Here is a 21,665-nt window from a genome sequence, read left to right as displayed (position 1 = left end):
CTTGGCCATATGAGCCGCATGGAAGATGGCAGGATCCCCAAAGACACATTGTGCAGCGAGCTCGCCACTGGTATCAGACCCACCGGCCGTCCATGTCTCCGCTTTAAAGACGTCTGCAACCGCGACATGAAGTCCTGTGACATTGATCACAAGTCGTGGGAGTCAGTTGCCAGCGTTCGCCAGAGCTGGCGGGCAACCATAAAGATGGGGCTAAAATGTGGCGAGTCGAAGAGATTTAGCAGTTGGCAGGAAAAAAGACAGAGGCGCAAGGAGAGAGCCAACTGTATAACAGCCCCGACAAACAAATTTTTCTGCAGCACCTGTGGAAGAGTCTGTCACTCTAGAATTGGCCTTTATAGCCACTCCAGACGCTGCTCCACACACCACTGACCACCTCCAGGCGCTTACCCATTGTCTCTCGAGACAAGGAGGCCAAAGAAGACTGAGTGGAGGGGCAGATTTGTTCATCTCTGGAACAGGGACAGACTTATTCGGGACAAGAGGCCTTTTCCTGTCTCTAACCATTCTCCTGTTAGATTGTGTTTCAGAAATCGCTCACAATTTTTCGCAGTTTTGCACATAAAACTACAATCAATCAATGCAAAACAGTCCTGTCACGTTACTGATTATAATTAGAAATGGAACTACTGCCCACTTCACCCAGTGTAATGTTAAAGCAGAAAACATTCGCAGTTCATCTGAACTGTCCTACCAATAAATACACCAGTAATCCAGAGCACCAGAATCCCCATAATTAACTAGTAATCCAGAGGCCCAGGCAATGCCCTGAGGACACGGGTTCAAATCCCAACTCGGCAGCTGGTGGAATTTAAATTCAATTAATAAATTCACTTAAATAATAAAAATCTGGAATTGAAAACTAGTCTCAGTAATGGTGCCATGAAACTATCATCGATTGTCGTTAAAACCCATCTGGTTCACTAATGTCCTTTAGTGATGGAAATCTGCCATCCTTATCTGGTCTGGCCTGCATGTGACTCCAGACTCATAGCAATGTGGATGACTCTTAACTGCCCTCTGAAATGGCCAAGCAAGCCACTCAGTTGTCAAGGGCAATTAGGGAAGGGCAACAAATGCTGGCCTTGCCAGCAATGCCCACATCCCAGGAAAGAATAAACAATATATTGCATTGTTTAATTTTGGTCCTGGTTTCCTATTATTCAGGTTTGAGAAATTAAAACTATGTTTTTGTTTGTCATTACATTGGGGTCAGAAACAACTCCAGAGTTAAAGGTTCTTCTTTGAGTAGAATAAGGTTCTCTCTTTCACTGTCATGAGGAAGTTAGCTAATAACTAACTTCCCAGTCATTCTGACCATCGTCTTTTCCTCACATTTCTTCATGGACTAATGTTCTATTGTGTGAACATCTACATATATTCTCAGATTCGATCAAATACTTTCTAACGTCTCATTCTGTGCTGTGAAATTATAATGTTTTAATGTTTCATATTTCTCCACCTCTTTTCCTACAGTTTCAAAAGAGAGAAATCGGCACCAGGAAACTACTGGCCTTTCAGCCTGAAGGGATAGAAGAGATGTCCTTTATGGTCACAGGGGAAGGAACAAACCAATAGAAATTCATAATACAGCTTCTGAAAAAAAAAAGCTTGGGCCCCACAAATTTTGCGGAGTTTTTTTTTTAGGAAGTCACTAGGATAGTGGATCAGGGAAATCCAGTGCACATTGTCTACTTGGACTTTCAGAAAGTCTTTGATAAGGTTCCTCACACGAGGTTACTTCAGAAGATGGAATCTTGATGTATCAGTAGAAATTTGTAACTCTGGATTAGGAATTGTCTTCAATCATGCAGCCAAAATGTTGTAATTAACGGATGTGATTCAGCTTGAAGACATGGTACAAGTGACTGGTCCTAGACTTGCTACTCTTCACAGTCTGTATTAATGACCTGGACAGTGGTGTTTGGAGTATGGGAAGTAGGTTTGCAGATGACAACAATATCTGTGCAAGGGTTAAGACGGTCGAGGAGGGCAATCAAATCCAAAGACATTTTAGATATGGTAGGGAAGAGGACCACACTTGGCCAATGACATTCCACTTCATTAAATGTATTGCCACACACATTGGTCGGGCCAACAGAGAACATGGATATCATTTGCAGGGAGCAATAATGAGGGAGTATGAGAGGGGAAAAAACATCATGGTGTTATTTTTCACAGATCACTGAAGGTTCATAGCTAAAACTATTTAAGTATTGGGTTGCATTCATAGAACTAATCAGTATAAAACATAAAACACCACTTTGACACTGTGCACATCACTGGTCTATTAGATTGGAAAATGTTAGAAGCTATTATTAAAAACATTATAGCAGGGCATTTAGAAAAATTCAAAGTAATCAGGCAGAATCAACATAGTTTTGTGAAAAGGAAATCAGGTTTAACCAAATTATTGGAGTTCTTTGAGGGAGTTACATGTGCTGTAGATAAAGGGGTACCGGTGGATGTACTATACTTAGATCTCTCGAAGACATTTGATAAGGTGCCACCTCAAAGGTTATTGCAGAAAATAAAAGCTCATGGTGCAGGGGGTAACATATTGGTATGGTTAGAAGATTGGCTAGCTAACTGAAAAGAGAGAGAGTAGGCATAAATGGGCCATTGTTCTCGTTGGTAAGATGTAATGAGTGGTGTGCCATAGGCATCAGTGCTGGGGCCTCAACCTTTTACAATTTACATGAATGACTTCAATGAAGTGACCAAAGGTATGGTTGCTAAATTTGCCGATGACACAAAGATAGGGAGGAAAATAAGTTGTGAAGAGGACATAAGGAGGCTACAAAGGGATATAAATAGGTTACTTGAGTGGGTAAAGATCTGTCAAACGGAGTATCATGCGGGAAAATGTGAAATTGTCCTTTTGGCAGGAAGAATAAACAAGAAGCATATTATTTAAATGGTGAGAGATAGAACATAGAACAGTACAGCACAGTACAGGCCCTTCGGCCCACAATGTTGTGCTGAACCTTTAACCTACTCTAAGATCTAAGTAACTACCTACCCTTCATTCTACTATCATCCATGTACCTATCCAAGAGTCTCTTAAATGCCCCTAATGTACCTGCTTCTACTACCACCGCTGGCAGCGCATTCCATGCACCCACCACTCTCTGTGTAAAGAACCTATCTCTGACATCTCCCTGAAATCTTCCTCCAATCACCTTAAAATTATGCCCCCTGGTGATAGCCCTTTCCACCCTGGGAAAAAGTCTCTGACTATCCACTCTATCTATGCCTCTCATCATCTTGTACCCCTCTATCAAGTCACCTCTCATCCTTCTTCGCTCCAATGAGAAAAGCCCTAGCTCCCTCAATCTTTCTTCGTAGGACATGCCCTCCAGTCCAGGCAGCATCCTGGTAAATCTCCTCTGCACCCTCTCTAAAGCTTCCAGATCCTTCCTATAATGAGGCGACCAGAACTGAACACAATATTCCAAGTGTGGTCGAACCAGGGCCTAATAGAGCTGCAGCATAACCTCGCGGCTCTTAAACTCAATTCCCCTATTAATGAAAGCCAAGACACCATACGCCTTCTTAACAATCCTATCAACTTGGGTGGCAACTTTGAGCGATCTATGGACATGGACCCCAAGATCCCTCTGTTCCTCCACACTACCAAGAATCCTGTCTTTCAGCCTGTATTCCGCATTCAAATTCGACCTTCCAAAATGAATCACCACACTTTTCCAGGTTGAACTCCATCTGTCACTTCTCAGCCCAGCTCTGCATCCTGGCATTGTCCCGTTGCAACCGACAACAGCCTTCCACACTATCCACAACTCCAGCAACCTTCGTGTCATCGGCAAACTTGCTAACCCAGCCTTCCACTTCCTCATCCAAGTCATTTATAAAAATCACAAAGAGCAGAGGTCCCAGAACAGATCCTTGTGGAACACCACTGGTCACCGAGCTCCATGCTAAATACTTTCCATCTACTACCACCCTCTGACTTCTATGGGCCAGCCAATTTTGTATCCAGACAGCCAACTTTCCCTGTATCCCATGCCTCCTTACTTTCTGAATGAGCCTACCATGGGGAACCTTATCAAATGCCTTGCTAAAATCCATACACACCATCCACTGCTCTTCCTTCATCAATGTGTTTTGTCACATCTTCAAAGAATTCAATAAGGCTTGTGAGGCATGACCTGCCCCTCACAAAGCCATGCTGACTGTCTCTAATCAAACCATGCTTTTCCAAGTAATCATAAATCCTGTCTCTCAGAATCCTCTCCAATAATTTGCCCACCACCGACGTAAGACTGACTGGTCTGTAATTCCCAGGGTTATCCCTATTCCCTTTCTTGAACAAGGGAACAACATTTGCCACCCTCCAATCATCCGGTACTACTCCAGTGGACAGTGAAGACGCAAAGATCATCGCCAAAGGCGCAGCAATCTCTTCCCTCGCTTCCCGTAATATCCTTGGGTATATCCCGTCTGGCCCCTGGGACTTATCTGTCCTCATATCATTCAAAATTTCCCGCACATCCTCCCTCTTAACCTCAACCTGTTCAAGCATATCAGCCTGTTCCATGCTGTCCTCACAAACGACCAGGTTCCTCTCACTAGTGAATACTGAAGCAAAGTATTCATTTAGGACCTCCCCTACCTCCTCCGACTCCAGGCACAAGATTGCTGAGCTCTGAGTTGCAGAGGGATCTGGGTGTCCTAGTGCATGAATTAGTAAAGGTTAGTATGCAGGTACAGCAAGTAATTACGAAAGCTAATAGAATGTTATCGCTTATTGCGAGGAGAATTTAATGCAAAAGTAGGGAGGTTATGTTTCAGCTATACCGGGCATTGGTGAAACCACATCTGGAGTACTGTGTACAGTATTGGGCTCCTTATTTAAGGAAGGATGCAAATACGTCAGAAGCAGTTCAGAGGTTTACTAGACTCATACCTGGAATGGGTGGGTTGTCTTATGAGCAAAGGTTCGACAGGCTATGCTTGTATCTGCTGGAGTTTAGAAGAGTAAGAGGTGACCTGATTGAAACACATACGATTCTGAGGGGTCTTGACAGTGTGGACGCGGAGAGGATGTTTCCTTTTGTGGGCGAATCTAAACTAAGGATCACTGTTTAAAAGTAAGGGATCGGTCACTTAAGATAGAGTTTAAGAGATTTTCTTCTCTCAGACGGTCGTGAGTCTTTGGAACTTTCTCCCTCAAAAGGCGGAGGAAGCAGAGTCTTTGAATATTTTTAAGGCAAAGGTGGATAGATTCTTGATAAACAAGGGGGTGAAAGGTTATCGGGGTAGGGGGAAAGGTGGAGTTGAGGTTACAATCAGATCAGCCATAATCTTGTTGAATGGCGGAGCAGGGTCAAGGGGCTGAGTGGCCTATTCCTCCTAATTTGTATGTTCGCATGTTGGTACATTTAAACTATGTAAGTGCAGGAATAAACTGGATGTTCGATAGTTCTTCTTTCCCAGAGAATTGTGAGCCTCTGGAATGTGATGCTGGCTGCTGACTCTCTGTATATCTTCAAGAGGGAGCTGGACCAGTTCCTGACTGGGACAGAGATCTCATCATATGGCAGGTAAGTGTCTTTATAGGTAAAATGTGGTCCATGTGATCTCCTGGATTGATTTCAATGGCCTGGGGGGAGGGGGGTGCGGGCAGGAAGGAGTCAGAGAAGAATATTACAGAGCACATTTTCCCATATTGGCTCTGGGTGTTTCCATTTTTTTGCTTGGCTGTGGGGGTGGTGTCTTGTGGGGGTAAGGGGTGAGGGAGGGATGAAGTGTTTAAACACAATGGTTGAGCCTTCATGGTGTGGGGTAGGTTTGATGGACCATCCGGTCTTTTCCTGCTCATCATTTTGGTGGGACATATTGCTCGGGGTGCAGGAAACCCTTAATATCTGGGTCAAGGCACTGCTCTTTACTGTGAGCCCAGAGCATCTGTGCAGCACACAGGAGGTTTGTCTTAAGATTCACAGCTTATCAGGATCCTGCCAGGTGTGTGTAAGACTTCAGAAATAATAATGATCAGCAGCTGGATTAAGTGAAATACAATGTTCACATATTTACAGGATATGACAGAAATCATATGAATTGTAACTTGAATCTACGCAGAATATTTGAGAATTGACAACAAATCCAAACAATGTTCAATCTTGTTTCTCCAGCCTTTGATTTTCTGATTCCCAGATTCTGTCAATCTCTTAAACAAACGGCTACAGTCAATCATTCTGATTCTCGGAAGTGAAATAAACAGTTTGAAATCTCCATGTCATCACTTACCTTTCAGGTGGCTGGGTAATTCAGATAAACCACGTACGATGTCCATATAATCAAATGAATCAGAACCTGTTAAAATCAATTAATTTTCATGAAATCAGATTTGTGTAATATTATAGTAAATTCTGCAGTGTTTGAATCTGAAGTTGAATTCAGTGTGTGATTTTACCGTACCGAGTTCCTGTATTTCTTTCAGTATTGTCTCCAACTTTGGTAACCTGTGGCGCATTTTCACAAAGGATTCCCACATCAGCCTTCGGACCCGAGAGCCTTTCTCCATCACCAGATTTAGGAGAAGTTTGGAACTGTCCACCCGGTTTCCCTTCTCCACGAGCTCAGTAACTTTCTGTAAAGAATAATAATGAATATATGAATTCTCAGTTTTGAGCACAGAAAGCAGTCACTGGGCCGGGTACTGATCCATTCTGAACATGGGCTGAATTTATTTTTTTATTTTATTTATTTAGAGATACAGCACTGAAACAGGCCCTTCGGCCCACCGAGTCTGTGCAGACCATCAACCACCCATTTATACTAATCCTACATTAACCCCATATTCTCTACCACATCCCCACCTGTCCCGATATTTCCCTACCACCTACCTATACTAGGGACAATTTATAATGGCCAATTTACCTATCAACCTGCAAGTCTTTTGGTGGTGGGAGGAAACCGGAGTACCCGGCGAAAACCCACGCAGACACAGGGAGAACTTGCAAACTCCACACAGGCAGTACCCAGAATTGAACCATGGCAAATAAATGTGATAAAACTAAATCCAAAATCAGAAGTATTGTTCTAGGAGAGTGAGGAATCACTGAGAATCTGCAGTATTTTAATGGGATTAGTTTTCTCTGTCCTTCAGTGTCCAACATGACATCAGATACTGATTGACAATATGATCCACTTGTTTCTCACACTTATTTCCTGCTGTCACACTTTGTGATTTACTCAGAAATAAAACAGCAGTGAATCAGAACTCAAGTGACAGGGAAGGACGATTCTGAACTGAGGGAAGCAGTGAGAAAACTGTCTGAGAAATTATCACCAACCAATCGAAACAACCCCTGTTGATTTATCAGTCAGGAGAATCGACCAATAATTATAATACTGAAAATCCAATCACTCCATATATATTCCCCTCAGTAATTGAAATGCCAGATACTCAATGTTTTGTACACCCGCTGCCAGTATGAAACCTCAGTAACCGGGAGAACATATCCAGCAATGGATAGTCAGGACTTCCATCAACAACATACATTTAATATAGGATGTTTAATGTCAAGAAATGTCCCAAGATGCTTCACAGAGACGGAATCAGACAACAGACCCGAAATAAAGCAGGATAAATTGGCACAGGTGACCAAAACCTAAAGGAAAGGTAAGTTTTAAGAAGGAATGGGAGGAGGATAGATTGCAGGAGTGAATTTCAGGGCGTGGGGCCCAAGATAACTGATGGAGAATTTATAGGATATGAATAACAGATGATGATGTCAATATTTCCAATGTCTAACAGGGAGAACATGGGGAGTGACATTCCACACCGAGAGCACAGGCGCAGAAAATTACACAGTGAATGAGCTCAATTTCCTGATGTTCCACCTGGGAAGTGACATTCCACATCAAGAGCACACGGGAAAATAACTGAGCAAGCTGTGGACAGTTTCAGACACTCCGTTATTGGAAGGAAATAAAAACAATGGAGAAACTTTCCTGTAGATGCACCAGGATGTTACCAGGGCTGAGGAGTTTTTGTTAATGTGGGGATTTGAGAATTTAGGAATCATTCAACTCGAGGTGAGCAGATTAAAAGATAAGTTGATGGAAGTCTTCAAGATTGTGAAAGTATCTGATGGATTAAATGCACAGCATTGATGGGAAAACAGTCGGGTTTTTCTGCCCCTACAGTTTTTTTGGGGTTGTTTTCAGTTTTAGTTTCCCATATTTTCTTCATTTCACCTCTTCTGTGCTTTTAACCCCAGGCTATTTTTATCATTTTAAGTTCCCTGATTTACTATTAAGTAGCTTCCTGGGTAGCTCATTGTCTTCTCTCTAAATCCTGTCTGTTGCCTCTGTTCCCTCCTTTTTCCAGTCCGACCAAAACTCTTTCCCTTTGTTTTCAGTCCAGACACAAGTTATACCTGAACCTCTACCCTGTCCTTTGTATAGATACTGATGGATCCACTGATATTTTCACCACTTCAGACCATGCTGTCAGATTCACGGTATTTGCCGTTTTATCCATTTCTTTACTGTTTTACGGTGAATATTCCAGTCAGTCCCACTTCCCCGCTCGATCTTTGTAGCCTTGAAAGTGTATTTCCTTCAAGTGCCCATCCAATATCCTTCAGAGATCAGTTAACAACTCCATTATCAGTGCAGTATGTGACTGCCCGGAGTCAGACCTTGGTCATTTTTCAATCAGCATTTCCTTTGTTCCCACGTTACCATATTCTGTCAGTTTTGTGATGTTAGAATAAATTAACCTCATTCTGTATCCCTCCCACTTACTTGATGCTCTTGTCCAGTGAAATGGTCCTCGTCTGTTAATATGAGACTGAGTCCCTCCACCTCTTCTTCAATCGCCTGTTCTAGTCTCTCCCGGTAGAATTTCATCAACTTGAACAGCTGGTAATCGTCGCACTTTGTCAGGAAATCAGTGATTGTGGAGTTCGGATCTGTGAACACAAATGGAGAAAACTAAACACATTATCGGTATTCTATCCGGACTGTTACATTTCCTCTGATATCAAACAGCTGAAACCTCCTGTGAGCCAGATTACCAAACAACTTCAGAAAACAGAGAAACACCATATGTATCACATTCCACTGACCAGTATAATCACTTCTTAAGCACTGCAGAAGTTTGCTAAACATAATTTACCTTCATGTTATGATTTACCTTCATCTTACCTTCCGGGAGCGGAGCGGACCTGTGGAGAGAACGCCGAAAGCGGAGCCAATAAATCGGCCCCGAGGATTGAGGCCCAGTCTCTTACCTTCTGGGAGCAGAGAGGAGCTCTTCCAGCGCGCCGGAGTTTTGAAAAAAAAAGCCAACAGTGACATCAGAGGGGCGCTGCAAGGTGATTGGTTGGGAGAAGACTTGGAGGGCGGAGTACCAGAGCAGTGAGTAACTTACCTCGGGTGGAAAAAAGAGAGAAAAAACACTGAAAAAGTGACGTCACAGGAAAGCTGTGACCTGATTGGCAGGTAGGGAATCTGCACTGAATCTGAAAATAAAACATTGATAAACTAATTAACCCTAATTAACTAATTAATTAATAAGTAGAGGAGTAACTAAACCAAAGGGAGGAGATTACTGTATTTAGCATTTAACTTTTATAGCAGAAATCTAGCGCTCGGAACCATAGAGTTTATTGTAACCTAATTTAGTCAGGATTTAATAAAAATTTATTGTTAATTAATTTATTAATTAATTAATGATAGAAATGTCAGTTAGAGGGGTGAAGTGCTTCACCTGTGAGATGTGGGAGGTCCGTGACACTTCCAGCGTTCCAGAAAACTGCACCTGCAGGAAATGTACCCAATTGCAGCTCCTCACAGACCGCATGGATCGGTTGCAGCAGCAACTGGATGCACTTAGGAGCATGCAGGTGGCAGAAAGCATCATAGACAGGAGTTTTAGAGACGTAGTTACACCCAAGGTGCAGGCAGATAGATGGGCCACCGCAAGAAGGGGCAGGCAGTCAGAGCAGGAATCCCCTGTGGCTATCCCCATCTCTAACAAGTATACTGTTTTGGATACTAAAATAAAAGCAAAATACTGCGGATGCTGGAAATCTGAAACAAAAACAAGAAATGCTGGATTCACTCAGCAGGTCTGGCAGCATCTGTGGAAAGAGAAGCAGAGTTAACGTTTCGGGTCAGTGACCCTTCTTCGGAACTGACAAATATTAGAAAAGTCACAGATTATAAACAAGTGAGGTGGGGGTTGGGCAAGAGATAACAAAGGAGAAGGTGCAGATTGGACCAGGCCACATAGCTGACCAAAAGGTCACGGAACAAAGGCAAACAATATGTTAATGGTGTGTTACACACACCATTCAACACACCATTAACATATTGTTTGCCTTTGCTCCGTGACCTTTTGGTCAGCTATGTGGCCTGGTCCAATCTGCACCTTCTCCTTTGTTATCTCTTGCCCAACCCCCACCTCACTTGTTTATAATCTGTGACTTTTCTAATATTTGTCAGTTCCGAAGAAGGGTCACTGACCCGAAACGTTAACTCTGCTTCTCTTTCCACAGATGCTGCCAGACCTGCTGAGTGAATCCAGCAATTCTTGTTGTTGTTTCTGTTTTGGATACTGTTGGGGTGGATGGCCTATCAGGGGAAAACAGCAGCAGCCAGAGCAGTGGCACCACGGCTGGCACTGTTGTTCAGCAGGGAGGGACAAAGTGCAGAAGAGCAATAGTTATAGGGGACTCTATAGTCAGGGATACAGATAGGCGCTTCTGTGGACGTGAAAGAGACTCCAGGATGGTATGTTGCCTCCCTGGTGCCAGGGTCAAGGATGTCTCTGAATGGACAGGGGGCATTCTGAATGGGGAGGGGGTTCACCCAGAGGTTGTAGTACACATCGGTACTAACGACATAGGCAGGAAGAGTGATGAGGTCCTGCAGAGGGAGTTCAGGGAGTTGGGTAATAAGTTAAAAAAACAGGACCTCTAGAGTAGTAATCTCGGGATTACTCCCTGTGCCACGTGCCAGTGAGGCTAGAAATAGGAAGATGGTGCAGCTAAACACGTGGCTGAACAGCTGGTGTAGGAGGGAGGGTTTCAGATATCTGGATCATTGGGATCTCTTCTGGGACAGGTGGGACCTGTACAAGAAGGACGGGTTGTATCTAAACTGGAGGGGCACAAATATCCTGGCTGCGAGTTTGCGAGTGTCACTCAGGAGCGTTTAAACTAGTGTGGCAGGGGGGAGGGAACCAGAGCAGTAGGACAGCAGGTGAAATAACTGAGTGGGAACGAGTGAATAAGGCCAGTAAGACTGAGAGGAAGAGCAGGCAGGGAGATGTTGCTGAGCACAGCAGGACTGGTAGTCTGAAGTGCATTTGTTTCAATGCGAGAAGTATAACAGGTAAGGCAGATGAACTTAGAGCTTGGATTAGTACTTGGAACTATGATGATGTTGCTATTACAGAGACGTGGTTGAGGGAAGGACAGGAGTGGCAGCTAAACCTTCTGGGATTTAGATGCTTCAGGTGGGATAGAGGGGGATGGAGAAGGGGTGGGGGAGTTGCATTACAGGTTAAGGAGAATATCACAGCTGTACTGCAGGAGAACACCTCGGAGGGATCATGCAGCGAGACAATATGGGTGGAGCTCAGGAATAGGAAGGGTGCAGTCACAATGTTGGGGGTTTACTACAAGCCTCCCAACAGCCAGCGGAAGATAGAGGAGCAGATATGTAGGCAGATTTTGGAAAGATGTAAAGGTAACAGGGTTGTAGTGGTGGGTGATTTTAATTTCCCCTATATTGACTGGGACTCACTTAGTGCTACGGGCTTGGATGGGGCAGAATTTGTAAGGCGCATCCAGGAGGGCTCCTTGAAACAGTATGTAGATAGTCCAACTGGGGAAGGGGCCATACTGGACCTGGTATTGGGGAATGAACCCGGCCAGGTGGTTGAAGTTTCAGTCGGGGAGCATTTCGGGAACAGTGACCATAATTCCGCAGGTTTTAAGGTACTTGTGGATAAGGATAAAAGTAGTCCTCGGGTGAAGGTGCTAAATTGGTGGAAGGCTAATTATAACAAGATTAGGCAGTAACTGAAGAATTTAGATTGGGGGCGGCTATTTGAGGGTAAATCAACATCTGACATGTGGGCGTCTTTCAAACGTCAGTTGATTAGAATCCAGGACCGGCATGTTCCTGTGAGGATGAAAGATAAGTTTGGAAAGTTTCGGGAACCTTGGATAATGAGGGATATTGTGAGCCTAGTCAAAAAGAAAAAGGAAGCATTCGTAAGGGCTAGAAGGCTGGGAACAGATGAAGCCCTTGAGGAATATAAAGAAAGTAGGAAGGAACTTAAGCAAGGAGTCAGGAGGGCTAAAATGGGTCATGAAAAGTCATTGGCAAACAGGATTAAGGAGAATCCCAAGGCTTTTTATACGTATATAATGAGCAAGAGGGTAGACAGGGAAAGGGTTGGCCCACTCAAGGACACGAGAGGGAATCTATGTGTGGAGCCAGAGGAAATGGGTGAGGTACTAAATGAGTACTTTGCATCAGTATTCACCCAAGAGAAGGACTTGGTGGATGATGAGTCAAGGGAAGGGAGTGTAGATAGTCTCAGTCATCTCATTATCAAAAAGGAAGAAGTGTTGGGTGTCTTGAAAAACATTAAGGTAAATAAATCCCCAGGGCCTGATGGGATCTACCCCAGAATACTGAGGGAGGCAAGGAAGGAAATTGCTGGGCCCTTGACAGAAATCTTTGTATCCTCATTGGCTAAAGGTGAGGTCCCAGAGGACCGGAGAATAGACAATGTTGTTCCTTTGTTTAATAAGGGTAGCAAGGATAATCCAGGAAATTATAGGCCAGTGAGCCTTACGTCAGTGGTAGGGAAATTATTGGAGAGGATTCTTCGGGAAAGAATTTACTCCCATTTGGAAACAAATGGACTTATTAGCGAGAGGCAGCTTGGTTTTGTGAAGGGGAGGTCATGTCTCACCAACTTGATCGAGTTTTTTGAGGAAGTGACGAAGATGATTGATGAAGGAAGTGCAGTGAATGTTGTCCATATGGACTTCAGTAAAGCCTTTGACAAGGTCCCTCATGACAGACTGGTACAAAAGGTGAAGTCACATGGGATCGGAGGTGAGCTGGCAAGATGGATACAGAACTGGCTCAGTCACAGAAGACAGAGGGTCGCAGTGGAAGGGTGTTTTTCTGAATGGAGGGATGTGACAAGTGGTGTTCCGCAGGGATCAGTGCTGGGACCTTTGCTGTTTGTAGTATATATAAATGATTTGGAGGAAAATGTAGCTGGTCTGATTAGTAAGTTTGCAGATGACACAAAGGTTGGTGAAGTTGCGGATAGTGATGAGGATTGTCAGAGGATACAGCAGGATATAGATCGGTTGGAGACTTGGGCGGAGAAATGGCAGATGGAGTTTAATCCGGACAAATGTGAGGTAACGCATTTTGGAAGGTCTAATGCAGGTGGGAAGTATACAGTAAATGGCAGAACCCTTGGGAGTATTGACAGGCAGAGAGATCTGGGCGTACAGGTCCACAGATCACTGAAAGTGGCAATGCAGGTGGATAAGGTAGTCAAGAAGGCAGATGGCATGCTTGCCTTCATCGGTCGGGGCATAGAGTATAAAAATTGGCATGTCATGTTACAGCTGTACAGAACCTTAGTCAGGCCACACTTGGAATACTGCGTACAATTCTGATCGCCACACTACCAGAAGGATGTGGAGACTTTGGAGAGGGTACAGAAGAGGTTTACGAGGATATTGCCTGGTCTGGAGGGTATTAGCTATGAGGAGAGGTTGGATAAACTCGGATTCTTTTCACTGGAACGACGGAGGTGGAAGGGCGACACGATGGAGGTTTACAAAGTTATGAGCGGCATGGACTGAGTGGATAGTCAGAAGCTTTTTCCCAGGGTGGAAGAGTCAGTCCGCAAGCAGGACCCTGAGCTTCCGGTTGCTTGCCATTTCAACACTCCCCCCTGCTCTCATGCTCACATCTCTGTCCTGGGATTGCTGCAGTGTTCCAGTGAACATCAACGCAAGCTCGAGGAACAGCATCTCATCTACCGATTAGGCACACTACAGCCTGCCGGACTGAACATTGAGTTCAATAATTTCAGAGCATGACAGCCCCCCATTTTACTTTCATTTTTAGTTATTTTTTCTTCCTTTTTTTTACATTCCTTTTTACATTTTCTACAATCTTTTTTTGCATTTATTTCATTTCATCTTAGTTTGTTCAGTTTGCTTACCCACTGTTTTTTTCAGGTTGTTTTTCTTCAGGTTTGCACTTGCTGCTGTTCAATATTCAGTGTATTCACACCTAATCTGTACTAATGCTTTGTCTTTCAACACACCATTAACATATTGTTTGCCTGTTCTCCGTGACCTTTTGGTCAGCTATGTGGCCTGGTCCAATCTGCACCTTCTCCTTTGTTATCTCTTGCCCCACCCCCATCTCACTTGTTTATAATCTGTGACTTTTCTAATATTTGTCAGTTCCGAAGAAGGGTCACTGACCCGAAACGTTAACTCTGCTTCTCTTTCCACAGATGCTGCCAGACCTGCTGAGTGATTCCAGCATTTCTTGTTTTTGTTTCAGATTTCCAGTATCCGCAGTATTTTGCTTTTATATTATGGAAGAGTCAGTTACTGGGGGACATAGGTTTAAGGTGAGAGGGGCAAAGTTTAGAGGGGATGTGCGAGGCAAGTTCTTTACACAGAGGGTGGTGAGTGCCTGGATCTTGCTGCCTGGGGAGGTGGTGGCAGCAGATATGATCGCGACGTTTAAGAGACATCTTGACAAATATATGAATAGGATGGGAATAGAGGGATACGGTCCCCGGAAGTGCAGAAGGTTTTCGTTTAGACAGGCATCAAGATCGGCGCAGGCCTGGAGGGCAGAACGGCCTGTTCCTGTGCTGCTCTGTTCTTTGTTATCAGCTCCAGCTCCCCAAACCATTCCTGTATCTCTAAATGGTCACTAGTTCGAGCTCAAAATACAGACTCCAGGAGTTTTCCCACAATTCATGCCCCCCCCCCGCCCGCATCCCATCTCCATTCTCGATCGTCTGCAAAACGACCGAGAAATATTGTTTCCCTTCCTATTCTTTCAATATATACATACTTATTACATTGAGGGACATAGGAACAGGAGGAGGCCAGTCAGCCCCTCGAGCCTGTTCCATCATCCAGTGATATCCTGGCGGATTTGTGACCTAATTCTATATACCCGCCTTTGGCCCATAATCTTTGATACCCCTGGTTAACAAGAAGCTATCAATCTCAGATTTAAAATCAATATTTGAGAGAGCATCACCTGCTGGTTGCAGAAGTGAGTTCCTTTGTGTGTAGAAGTGTTCCATATATCTTATTCCTGAAAGGTTGGGCTCTTCTTTTAACTACATCCCCTCATCCTAGACTCCCCATTCAATAGAACTAGTTTCTCTATATTGACCTCATCTCTTCCCCAAAATATATTGAAAACTTTGATCAAATCAACCCTTAACTTTCCAAAACACAGGGAATACAACCCTAGTTTGTGTAACTTCTCGTAATTTAACCCTTGCAATCCAGGCATCATTCTGATAAATCTACACTATCCTCCTTCCAAGGCTAATAGATCATTCCTAAGGTTTGGTGCCCAGAACTGAACACCGTTCTCCAGGTGTGGTCTAACCAAGGTTTTGTATATCTGTAGTGGAACATCTAGTCCTCTGGATATAAAGGCCAGTATTCCATTAGTCTTTTTGATTATTGTTAGTACCTGTTCATGACATTTTTATAATCAAGTCCATGAATTTCCAAGTTTCTTTGGACCTTCACTGTTTCTAGCTTTTTGCCATTTGGAAAGTAATGTTCTATCCATTTTAGAAAGTTGATGACGTCACATTTGCCTATACTGAAATCCATTTGCCACAGTTTTGTCTATTCACGTAATCTATTGATATATCATTGTAATTTTCAGTTTCCATCGACACTGCTGATAATGCAACCTATCTTGTGCCATCAGTAAACCTGGATATGTGGCTTTCTAATCTGTTATCTAAGTTGAGGTCCCAATACAAACCTTGCAGGACACCACTAGTCAGATCCTGCCAATCAGATTCCTGCCCATTATCCCTACTCTCTGTCTCCTGCCACTCAGCCAATTTCCTAAACTGGTCAATAATCTGTCTTCAATTCTGAGCTTCAACTTTAGTAACAGTCTCTTCTGAGGAACTAGATCAAATGCCTCAACCAAAAACAAGAAATGCTGGAATCACTCAGCAGGTCTGGCAGCATCTGTGGAAAGAGAAGCAGAGTTAACGTTTCGGGTCAGTGACCCTTCTTCGGAACTGACCCGAAACGTTAACTCTGCTTCTCTTTCCACAGATGCTGCCAGACCTGCTGAGTGATTCCAGCATTTCTTGTTTTTGTTTCAGATTTCCAGCATCCGCAGTATTTTGCTTTTAGATCAAATGCCTTCTGGATGTCCATATAAATAATATCCATAGACATTCCCCTGTCTAATACTTTCAGCACATCTTCAAAAATAAGATCAGGTTCTTCTGGCACGATCTCCTGTTAGGACCACATGGTGAGGGGTTTGGGTGGTTCCCACTGTTCAACTCCCATCTGACCGCAGAAAGTGGTTATGCAATTCGGGTTTAACCCCTTGGAGTCGTATTTGTCAAATGAACAGACAGTAACAGGTTTTCTTGTAGGTTTAAAAGAGATCAATTATTTATTGAGCAACACGCCTTATCCTGAAATTGTCATATCCGCACGCACGCACGGCGGCGCAGTGGTTAGCACCGCAGCCTCAGAGCTCCAGGGACCCGGGTTCAATTCTGGGTACTGCCTGTGCGGAGTTTGCAAGTTCTCCCTGTGACTGCGTGGGTTTTCGCCGGGTGCTTTGGTTTCCTCCCACAGCCAAAGACTTTCAGATGATAAGTAAATTGGCCATTGTAAATTGCCCCTAGTGTAGGCAGGTGGTAGGGAATATGGGATTACTGTCGGCTTCTTCTTCTTTGGCCTCCTTGTCACGACAGACAATGGGTAAGCGCCTGGAGGTGGTCACTGGTTTGTGGAGCAGCGCCTGGAGTGGCAATAAAGGCCAATATTAAGAGTGACAGACTCTTCCACAGGTGCTGCAGAAAAAATTGGTTGTCGGGACTGTTATACAGTTCGCTCTCCCCTTGCGCTACTGTCTTTTTTCCTGCCAACTGCTAAGTCTCTTCGACTCGCCACACTTTAGCCCCACCTTTATGGCCGCCCGCCAGCTCTGGCGACCGCTGGCAACTGACTCCCACAACTTGTGATCAATGTCACAGGATTTCATGTCGCGTTTGCAGACGTCGTTAAAGCGGAGACATGGATGGCCAGTGGGTCTGATACCAGTGGCGAGCTCGCTGTACAATGTGTCTTTGGGGATCCTGCCATCTTCCATGCGACTCACATGGCCAAGCCATCTCAAGCACCGCTGGCTTAGTAGTGTGTATAAGCTGGGGATGTTGGCCGCCTCGAGGACTTCTGTGTTGGAGATACGGTCCTGTCACCTGATGCCAAGGATTTTCCGGAGGCAACGAAGATGGAATGAATTGAGACGTCGCTCTTGGCTGACATATGTTGTCCAGGCCTCGCTGACGTAGAGCAAGGTACTGAGGACACAGGCTTGATACACTCGGACTTTTGTGTTCCGTGTCAGTGCGCCATTTTCCCACACCCTCTTGGCCAGTCTGGACATAGCAGTGGAAGCCTTTCCCATGAGTTTGTTAATTTCTGCATCGAGAGACAGGTTACTGGTGATAGTTGAGCCTAGGTCGGTGGACTCTTCAACCACTTCCAGAGCATGGTCGCCGATATTGATGGATGGAGCATTTCTGACGTCCTGTCCCATGATGTACATTTTCCTGAGGCTGATGGTTAGGCCAAATTCATTGCAGGCAGCCGCAAACCTGTCGATAAGACTCTGCAGACACTCTTCAGTGTGAGATGTTAAAGCAGCATCGTCAGCAAAGAGGAGTTCCCTGATGAGGACTTTCCGTACTTTGGTCTTCGCTCTTAGACGGGCAAGGTTGCACAACCTGCCCCCTGATCTTGTGTGGAGGAAAATTCCTTCTTCAGAAGACTTGAACGCATGTGAGAGCAGCAGGGAGAAGAAAATCCCAAACAGTGTAGGTGCGAGAACACAGCCCCGTTTCACGCCACTCAGGATAGGAAAAGGGTCTGGTGAGGTGCCGCTATGCTGAATTGTGCCTTTAATATTGTCATGGAATGAGGTGATGATACTTAGTAGCTTTGGTGGACATCCGATCTTTTCTAGTAGTCTGAAGTGCCGACGTCTGCTGACGAGGTCAAAGGCTTTGGTGAGATCAGTGAAAGCAACATAGAGGGGCATCTGTTGTTCACGGCATTTCTCCTGTAGCTGGCGAACGGAGAACAGCATGTCAATGGTGGATCTCTATGCTCGAAAACCACACTGTGCCTCAGGGTAGACGCGCTCGGCCAGCTTCTGGAGCCTGTTTCAAGCGACTCGAGCAAAAACTTTCCCCACTGTGCTGAGCAGGGAGATTCCACGGTAGTTGTGGCAGTCACCGCGGTCACCTTTGTTCTTATAGAGGGTGATGATATTGGCATCGCGCATGTCCTGAGGTACTGCCACCTTGTCCCAGCACAGGCAAAGCAGTTCATGTAGTGCTGAAAGTATAGCAGGCTTGGCACTCTTGATTATTTCAGGGGTAATGCCGTCCTTCCCAGGGGCTTTTCTGCTGGCTAGAGAATCAATGGCATCACTGAGTTCCGATTTTGTTGGCTGTACGTCCAGCTCATCCATGACTGGCAGAGACTGGGCTGCATTGAGGGCGGTCTCAGTGGCAACATTCTCCCGGGAGTACAGTTCTAGGTCGTGCTCAACCCAGCTGTCCATTTGCTTGCGTTGGTCAGTGATTGTGTCCCCTGATTTAGATTTGAGGGGGACGATCTTCTTGATGGTTGACCCAAAAGCTCTCTTAATGCCATCATACATTCCTCTGATGTTTCCAGTATCGGAGGCCAGTTGAATATGACTGCATAGGTGTTGCCAGTAGTCATTTGCGCAGCGCCTGGCTGTTCTTTGTGCAGTGCTTCTGGCTGCTTTAAGTGCTACAGATGTTGACTCGCTGGCGGCTTTCTTGTAGTTCAACAGTGCAATGCGCTTAGCGGCTGTGACAGGTTTCAGCTTTTCAAAATGAGATTGAAACCAGTCTGCATTCCTCTTCACAATTTTGCCATTGGTGGTCAAAGCTGACTCATCGATGGCGTCTCTCATGTGGGCCCACTTGGTCTCAGCATCCCCTATGGGAGTGTTTTGAAGGGCTTTTCCAAGTGAATTTAGAAATTTTTGTAACAGCTGTGGATAATAAATTCTGTTAGTGTTGATGCGCGGGTGGCCCTTCTGCTTGGAGTGATGCAGCTTCTTTGGTTTGCGTCTAACTTTGCTGCACACCAGGGAGTGGTCGGTGTCGCAGTGCACACTGTGGAAGCTGCGTTTGACTTGAACTTGTTTATGGAGGCTCGCCTTGTGACAACGAGGTCCAGCTGGTGCCAACGATGCACTCTTGGGTGCCTCCATGAAACCTGGTTGGTGATGCAGAGGTTATGATAGGTACACAACTCCAGCAGTCTCTGTCCATTCTCATTCATTCTTCCACCGCCATAGCGCCCAAGGGAGGAGGGCCATGAGTCATGGTCGGCCCCAACCCTGGCATTAAAGTTCCCCAGCAGGAACAGGTGTTCGGTGTTGGGGATGCTACTATTGATATTATGGAGTTCCTCGTAGAACTGGTCTTTAGCTTCAGGTGGGGAACAGAGTGTTGGAGCATAGGTGCTGAGTAGGTATACTGGACCAGAGGCGGTGAACAGTCGGATGGACAGTATGCGTTCCGAGCCATTTGAGGGTGCCTCTATCATGCTGAGCAAAGAGTTTCTGATGGCGAAGCCCACTCCATGCTGTCTTGGTTCTTCAGGATCCCTACCCTGCCAGTAGAAGGTGTAGTCTTGCTCTCTTAGAGATCCACTCGCAGGGAGGCGTGTCTCCTGAAGTGCTGCAATGTCTACATTGAGTCTACTGAGCTCGTTGTTAATGATGGCGGTCCTCCGAGAATCGTTGATTTGTGTAAGGTCTTCCGACAGGCCAGGACACATAGTTCTGACGTTCCAGCTTGCAAAACGAAGGGCTGGTACCTTCTTTCCTTTTTTCGTGCTGTTTGGTGCGGTGTTGCAGTCCACGTTTTGGGCAATGACCCTGAGCTCCAAGCACCCATTGAAGCAGGTGGACTGTGGTGGGACAGAACCTTATTGACCGAGGGCTGCCCGGTTTGAGGCGGGCGGTAGCTGTCCAGTGAGGTGCGATGACCTCTCCCACTGACAAAGGCAACCCGTGGCACCCAATCTCTACGCCAATTGAACTGGACTTATAACCCGTAACTGCTGCCTCACGTGTTGTTTCGGTCGCTGTGAGGCGACTATGGAGTGACCTCTCCATGGCGCATCCCTGGGCGAATGTATGGAGGTTGTGAATTGCCCAAGTGTCAAAACCCCCCTCTCGGCCTTTCTGGTGGGGTCCAAAGGAGTGCAGAGCACGACATTTGGCACCGGTATGGCTGCAGGAACTGCCGGAAACATGCCAATGGTGACACATGACCGCCTACGGGGTTCCGCTCCGGATTTTCTGTTAGGGTTCACTCCCTTAGCCTTGGTCTTTCCCCAGACGCCCACAAGGCAGTGGGGCTGTTCGGGCCCCTACACAGGGGTAGGAGGATGCTGGTGGGAGGAGGGGGTGCGAGGGGGAGGGGTGGAAGGAAGACGGTGCGAGGGGGAGCTGGGAAGGGGGAATGGGGTGCAGGGGGGAGCTGGGAAGGGGTTGCGAAGGGGGGAGGGGGTGCAGGGGGTGGGGGTGGGCGGTGAGCTGGGAGAGTGGAGCTGGGAAGGGGAAGGGGGTGAAAAGGGGGTGCAGTTAATAAACCATTTCATCAGTTCCCACCATCGACACCGGGAAAGCTCATCCGCGTCCTCCGGGGGGTGAGCGACAGCCGCGGGCGCCGGCACCAGCAGGAATTTGCCGACATTGCGCTACAGATACGCTACGGGCCTCACATCTCCCGTGGGCGCTTTGAAGTTGTGGCCGAGGAGCCGTTCGTGGCTTTTGACGTGTTCGGGGCACCTTTTTCTCAAGGCTTCCCCTCTGTAATAGTCTTATTACCCTAGGGTTCCGCTGCTCCTTCCTCTCTACAATGGACTTACCGCACGCAGTGGCCGCGGACACCCTGGACGGTGTAGACAGCAGGATAAAAGATCAGAGTACTTTGTAATTTCGTCCGGATTTCATTCAATTTCATTGAGTGCTCAATGAATAAAACAAAGAGCAGGTACGGCTGGGGGAGGGCAGTGGGCCCAGGTAACATTAAACTAGCTGTTAACTTGTAGTTAGGGCTAAAACGTGCTGAATAAAGAGCCAGGGGAATTTAAACAGTTTAAGAGGGTAGATTGGGGGAGAAAGCACTGAGAAAGGGAGCAGATGGCCGTGGATAGAGTTGCACAGCAAGGGAGCTTCCTAGGGAGCTTATAGCCCAGGAGCCATCTTGAAATGAATGATTGTAGGGGTTCACAGCTCCAGGGACCCGGGTT

At 45.7% G+C, this 21,665-nt stretch overlaps 1 protein-coding gene across 3 annotated transcripts in view; it reads right to left on the bottom strand.

Moving 5' to 3' along the window:
- LOC137385111 (NACHT, LRR and PYD domains-containing protein 3-like) overlaps positions 1-21,665 on the bottom strand; it is a 168,436-nt gene that overhangs the window by 52,957 nt on the left and 93,814 nt on the right. For all 3 annotated transcript variants that reach the window (XM_068059892.1, XM_068059891.1, XM_068059893.1), the window contains exons 4-6: positions 8,797-8,963; positions 6,460-6,631; positions 6,289-6,354 (exon numbers count right to left, since the gene is read on the bottom strand). In XM_068059892.1, coding sequence (XP_067915993.1) covers positions 6,289-6,354; positions 6,460-6,631; positions 8,797-8,963 — 405 coding nt within the window. The remainder of the gene's footprint in view (positions 1-6,288; positions 6,355-6,459; positions 6,632-8,796; positions 8,964-21,665) is intronic.

This window comes from Heterodontus francisci, chromosome 28, assembly GCF_036365525.1.
Source record: "Heterodontus francisci isolate sHetFra1 chromosome 28, sHetFra1.hap1, whole genome shotgun sequence".
NCBI lineage: Eukaryota > Metazoa > Chordata > Chondrichthyes > Heterodontiformes > Heterodontidae > Heterodontus > Heterodontus francisci.
The sequence above is the reverse complement of the archived record's forward strand: the minus strand, read 5'-3'. Positions and strand labels throughout refer to the sequence as shown.